Genomic DNA, 6,880 nt, shown 5'->3' on the forward strand with positions numbered 1-6,880 from the left:
AACTTTAGTCACCAAAAAAAATAGATATAAAACTTTAGAATACCAATAGAATTAAAATTAAAAGATTCTCGACCTGTACATAGAATATAATTAAATTCTTAAAAAATAAGGTGTTTGTTAATTTATGATGATAAATTCATGCGTATCGATATGTTTAAAATATGGACAAATAATAACAATACACGTGGAATTTATTTTCCACATCAACATTTAATTTTTATTTTTTTAAATATATATTATATCACCACTTTTACTAATACACCCTTTTAATTAAATAAAAATAAAAAAATATTTTTTATTTAATTTTATAAAAAGTCGTAAACATCCTTCTTTTATTTGATTAGACAAAAATATCCTTTTAAATTAACGAAATTTTAAAATTCAATTAATCCTAATTTTATAGTTTCAAATAATTTAAACAACAAAACAAACATATTAAAAAAATAAAAAATCAAAATTTCTTCGTCTTCTCCAATTTCTCTAAGCAAAACATATCAAAGAAACAAAAAATCAATCGTTCTTCATCTTCTCCAATTATTCCTCTGAAGCAAAGCAGTAAAAATCCCAAACCAAAACCCTAGGTTCTTCGCCGCTGTCGTCCCAATGGCTTCATCCGCGTCGTCCAACCATTTCAGCACACGACCTTCAATTTTTTTCAAATTCCTTCTTTCGTTCTGAACACGATACTTGGTTTTCATCTCTTTTACCTTCAAGATCAATAACACGGTCACTCAACTCTTTAAAATTGACTTTGTAGAATATTACATAACTGAATTGCCTTCCAATGGCACCCACAGTATAATCTGCCACTTTTCCAGCAAGAGAAATTAGAATTTCCATTGACTGTTTTGATTCAAGAGCTGAGACTACAAACAAAAGTCGAAAATTTTTAAACGAGGAAAAGAGTTCAAAACATATTTGGTTTGGGATTTTCACTGCTTTGTTTCAGAGGGGTAATTGGAAAAGATGAAGAACGATCGAATTTTTTGTTTCTTTGATATGTTTTGCTTAGAGGGGCACCAATGATTAGAGAAATTGGAGAAAACGAAGAAATTTTGATTTTTTGTTTTTTAATATGTTTTTGTTTTGTTGTTTAAATTATTTGAAACTATAAAATTAGGATTAATTGAATTCTAAAATTTCGTTAATTTAAAAGAATATTTTTGTCTAATCAAATAAAAAAATATGTTTAAGACTTTTTATAAAATTAAATAAAAAATATTTTTTATTTTTATTTAATTAAAAGGGTGTATTAGTAAAAGTGATGATATAATATATATTTAAAAAAACAAAAATTAAATGTTGATGTGGAAAATAAATTTCACATGGTTTATTATTATTTGTCCATATTTTAAATGTATCGGTACGTATGAATTTATCATTGTACCGTAGCAAATATACAGATAAAATTAAAATAAAATCTAAATATTACCATATCTTACACGTCATCAGCCCTACCTTTTAGACTCCCGTCTCTACTGAGTACTAACACCCTACAAATCAAATTGGGATTGGGCTACTCAACTTTCATGGGCTCAAAATTAAATAAACTGTAGCTTATAATGAAGACCAAAACAAAAAATAGTACACGTTATCAGAAATACCACGTAAGATGTATCCAAATAAAGTGACAAAAAAAAAATGAAACTTTTGATGCCTGTCCAAGTTTTACGGGAATAGATTCTTTTAAATTTTTTTAACAATTGAGGAAGGCTAACGACCCTTAACTCACACGGCATTCTGTCTTTTTCCCATTTCAAAAGTCTCATATTCAACTCTTATTAACTCTAACCAAAGAAAAAAAATTGGTAAATATATAAAGAGTATATGGGTGTGTATTGTACTTAGGATTAGGGATTGTTTAATCCATTTGAGGTACTTAAGATTAGGAGTTGTCCAATCCATTTGAAGTATCTAGCATTAGAAGTTGTCCAATCTACCTTACTTAAAAAAAAACAATTGAGGAAGTAAAACATTTTCAATTTACTTGGGGCATTATTTTTGCACATAACAGTTTAGTGCAGTAATAATTTGCTATCTTTGAAGCATTTGTCATTTCCAAAATTAAAGTTTTGTTTTAGATCATAGCACAAAAACTCAATTGTGAATTTGTGATGTCTTGTCCTGACTATATAGCATAAAGCTAACTACTTCATGATCAGGATTCTCCATTAGTTTAGCATGTTAATTAACTGTTAACTTAATAAAATTCTCACTTTCTTTCACTTTTACCCCACTCATTACTAAAAGTTTTACTTTAACCTTTTTTAATCTTTGCCGGTGACATATACTTTTTAGCATTACGCATAAAGGTCCACTACCATGTCATTCCATTAAATTACAATTGCAAATACGGATCAAGTTCTTCTAAGTAAAAAAGTTTATAAAATAAAAAAGTAAAAATTTAATCATTTTTTAATCGAAGTATTGAGATTTGCAAATGAAAGCAATTATAAATTTAATAATATCTTTTTCTAAAAGATTTTTTTCAAAACATAAAAAGAAAAATACATTTTTAACGTGTCTATATTATATTTAATCAAATCGCTTGAAAATATTCTTAAGGAATATGTCCAACACAAAAAGCCTTTTCTTGGACAAAACCAAACAAATTCAGTGGACATACAACTTTTCCAACCACGCACTTATCTTCTCCTTTTACGATCTCGACTCTGCAAAAATTCTTTCTCAGGGTGTCTTTGGAATAAGGCTAGCCTAGGGAACAAGAATTCATAACAATCATCTAATAATCTAATAACAAATAATAATAGTAAAATAATCAATGGGGATGCAATGATAGGGCGTTGAACTATAGTAATCATCAATACCCATTGTGTTGTGCTGGTCAAAAGTCGGTGTCTGGAATCATTTTGGGTGGTTATATATGATGAATTTTATAATATAAACCACCCACTTCCTCCGGATCGGTACAACGATAGGGTGGAGGAGCATTTACGAATTACTGGGTTCTATCATATGTCTCAGATTGGAATAGTTCAGTGTCAGAAAGCATTGGTAAATGCTCTAATCGAACGTTGGCACCCTGACACCCATACGTTTCACCTTCCCATTGGTGAATGTTCCGTGACTCTTGAAGATGTGGCTCTAATACTTGGTCTTCCCACAGATGGTCTTCCAGTCACAGGGATGACAATGAGTAGTTTTGAAGCCATGGAGGCGGAGTGTCTGCTTCAATTTGGGGTTGCACCTCGTAGAGAGGACTATAGATCAAGCTGCATAAAACTGACATGGCTCCGGAATCTAAAAGAGAATTTAGAATTGAATGATGAGATCAGTATACAGAGGTATGTGAGGTATCATATTATGTTGCTGAAGTTATTTATGTATTAGCCATGTGGACTATGTAATATTGTCTCATAATAGCCTAATATGCTACATTAGATATTTTTCTATTAATGTATTAACCATCGTTTTATATAATGCTACAGAAATGTTATAATATTAGATTGTTATTAATTACTAGGTATGTGAGGTGTCACATTATGCTGCTGATTGGGACGATACTGTTTGGGGATAAGTCAGGGGCAGGTGTGCACTGGAAATTTCTACCATTGCTTCGTGATTTTGTCAATATTGGACAGTATAGTTGGGGTTCGGCATGCCTAGCACACCTTTACAGGGCGTTATGCAGGGCATCTCGTTATAACTGTAAGGAAATAGATGGTCCACTAACACTGCTGCTGGGTTGGGCTTGGATCCGATTGCCATATCTATCGCCGCTTCCTAGAGAACCCCGCAGTTTTCCACTTGCAAACAAGTAATATTATGTTACAATTTATCCATTTCTTGATATTTAACATTCAGTTGAGCTAATTGAGGACATTGTATTAGGTGGCGTAACTGGGAGCGTGGGGACCGACGATATAGATATCTGAAGCTAGCTCACTTTAGGAAGGCCTTTGATGAACTTCAGGATGGCCAGGTGTGTTTTAATTAAAGAAGCATTACTTTTGGGAATATTGGGCTTCGACAAAACCAGCAGTCATTGTGTTAGAGTTATGTATTGTGGGTTGTAATACCATCTGCGACCATAGGAATTTCTGTTGGGACAAATGCCATAAGATAAATTTCATTAATACGCAGCAAATGTAAAAAACCAGTATGCTTTACTTCAAAAACGTTTAACATTTTATGATATCACACTAAACAACATAAGCATATCAGCAGCAAATGTAAAAAACCGGACCGGACCGACCGGTTCGACCGAAAAACCAAACGAACCGTGCCGGTCCATGCCGGTTCATGCCATTTGAACCGTACAATAGATTGAAGCTGTGCCGATAATTGTTACAAACTCATGCAACTTGCTACAACCATATCTTATACAGCATAAACATTATTTCCTAATAAGCACATGAAGCATATAAAAGAAAAAAATAAATTCCTCAATCAATGTGTAACTACAAAAACACTTATACCACGATTACGTACCTGCAGTCATATATTCCGGAAATTTAGGAATATGCATGGCTTCCAAGTCTAAAACTCTCATGAATGATGGCTCCTCAAATGGCACTTCGTTTGCAAGTGCATTTGCCACTTCTGTCACATCTGGGCACATGGTTCTCTCACCTTGATCTTCATCACCATCTGGAACAGCAAATTCATAGTTGCTTTCGAACTCTTCTTCACTGTCACTATTATAATCTTCCTGTAGAATATTCCGGTCAGCCTCAGATTGTTCAAACTCAACATACAACTCGATGAACGAGATCTGAGACCGGTTTTCAATATACATTGAAAACATCTCCTGCATGCTTGCATCGTCCGTCACATATTTGGATTGATACTGTACGAATCCACCAAACACCTGTATGGGATATCTGTATAGAATACATGATATATTTCTTGCCCTCTCAGAACCAATTTTTTCACAGATTACTCCTTTGAGCTCCTCAAATGAGATAACAAAAGGAATAACAATATCTACTGGGCTCTCACAAATAAATTTTACTCCTTCAGCCGTTTCTAACAAAATCTGACCAAAATAAAATAGTTTTAGCTGAACTCGGTCACTCATTTTTTTCACTCACCATAAAAGAAACATAAGCTTACTCTTAGATACTACATTATCAAAATCAAAACTGAAAAAAAAAGAGAGTTTTGAAGAAGAAGGAAGACGCAGCCGTTGAAGAAGAAGGAAGACCCAGCTTCTGTCCCACCTACCAGTTCACTTCACCCTTTTATATCACAACCTTTGAGGAACTCGAACCCTACGACTAGGTTAACTTGAACCAAAAAAAAAATTTTCTCAGACCGAACTCGGACCATCAGATTTCTATGTTTCCTTGCCACACGGAGGGTCCGAGTTCATTGATCAACAATTCATACTCTCACCTAAGAACTCGGACCGTGAGATTTCATACCAATTCCTACGATGTCAACTCGTTGGGTCCGATTCCTTGTACTTGGAGTTCTATCCGGTTGCCAAACAAATCGGACCGTGCGATTTGTTTATAAAATTTTCAAATCCAAAGAACTCGCACGGTCCGAGTTCCTTCATCTCAAACTGACAAAAATTCTGTCCCATATATATGTGTAGTCCCCCCTAACTCCATATCCACGCATAGCACACACATGCCCTCCATAACGATAAAATTGAGCCTCTGCTCTACTCTATTGCATTTACCTTTAACTGCTGGTTTGCATTTAAAAATTCAAACACTTTCCACTTTAATAGGATAGATTAGATTATTAATTAAGTGCGTTATACTCCGACAAGATAGAAAATTTTGAAATTGAAGCTAATTATAATTTACTAATTAAGTATAGCCCACTCTAAATAATCATTATAGCCACAAAGTTGACAACACAAAATAAAGTGTAAAAAATAAATTACTAGCTAATTAACCACCCTTTATTTATCCTTAGAATTTATTTGACCAGTGTTTGATTGGTAAACACAAGTTCCACTTTCACAAAATTGTTATTTATGAATTAATGAACATTACTATATCTGCCACTTCAATAAGCAAAGAATGATTACTTTTATTGGTACGTTGATGCTTCTTTTTATTTCTTTTAGTGCCTCTAAAGTTTAGGCATGAAGCCTCTTTTGATTCCTAGAGCAGTGATAATACTGCATCATCATATGCGTTTGACAGTCAAATTGTGCAGCTTGTGGCCAAGCTTGTTGCATACTTGCATTCATTTTCTTCCCAGTCAATTGCTTCCTTATCAAATTTTGTTAGTGCACGGTTCAAATTAATTTACTTTAAAATATTTTATAATCAAAGTTTAACTGATGAAACAAGACAAACAGTCTTCTGTAAATATGTAAATCCAAGTTGTAAATTTACACTTTAAGTGTCACGATAGCTCAATAGAGAAGCTATCTACTGGTATATTCCACTAGAAAAATTGACAAGTATTAAGTTGTGTTTTGTGACCTCACCAATTATATACAGAGTCGAGACATTTCTTGTTTAATTAAGAATTCTAAATGCTCTTGTATTCATGTTCTGTTTTCTTCTTCTACTGTATATTATTCAGTAAACACAACTAAACTATTCTTTATTGTAACAATAGTGAAAACTCACGTGGAGTTATCTTTATGTAAAGTTGTTAATTAAAAATCATTAGATAATTTAACATATTTAACTAAATTGTTATTTAACGACTCTCAAGTCACAACTATTAACTTTACATAAAGACAACTACACGTAAGTCTTCAGTTTTATCAATATTTCTCTTCCAAATATATTTACATGAATTAAGTTCACTAATTGTTTCTTTTAAGATACTAGGGACTTATGCAGTATGCATACGGTGTCCAAATGCTGGTGTTTCATAGTTGATAACGATTAGAATAGTTTCTTGTTGAGATATATAGCTTCTTTTAAAAAAATATACATATTAC

The 6,880-nt window shown here is 32.7% G+C and overlaps 1 protein-coding gene across 1 annotated transcript; it reads left to right on the plus strand.

Annotated features, from left to right (window-relative positions):
• LOC107640235 (serine/threonine-protein phosphatase 7 long form homolog) lies at positions 2,913 to 4,022 on the plus strand. The gene is made up of 2 exons (XM_021103468.1): positions 2,913 to 3,305; positions 3,485 to 4,022. The coding sequence occupies exons 1-2, from the start codon at positions 2,977 to 2,979 to the stop codon at positions 3,780 to 3,782; spliced, it is 627 nt and encodes a 208-aa protein (XP_020959127.1). The 5' UTR covers positions 2,913 to 2,976; the 3' UTR covers positions 3,783 to 4,022.

The sequence above is a fragment of the Arachis ipaensis genome, chromosome B05 (assembly GCF_000816755.2).
Source record: "Arachis ipaensis cultivar K30076 chromosome B05, Araip1.1, whole genome shotgun sequence".
NCBI classification, from domain to species: domain Eukaryota; kingdom Viridiplantae; phylum Streptophyta; class Magnoliopsida; order Fabales; family Fabaceae; genus Arachis; species Arachis ipaensis.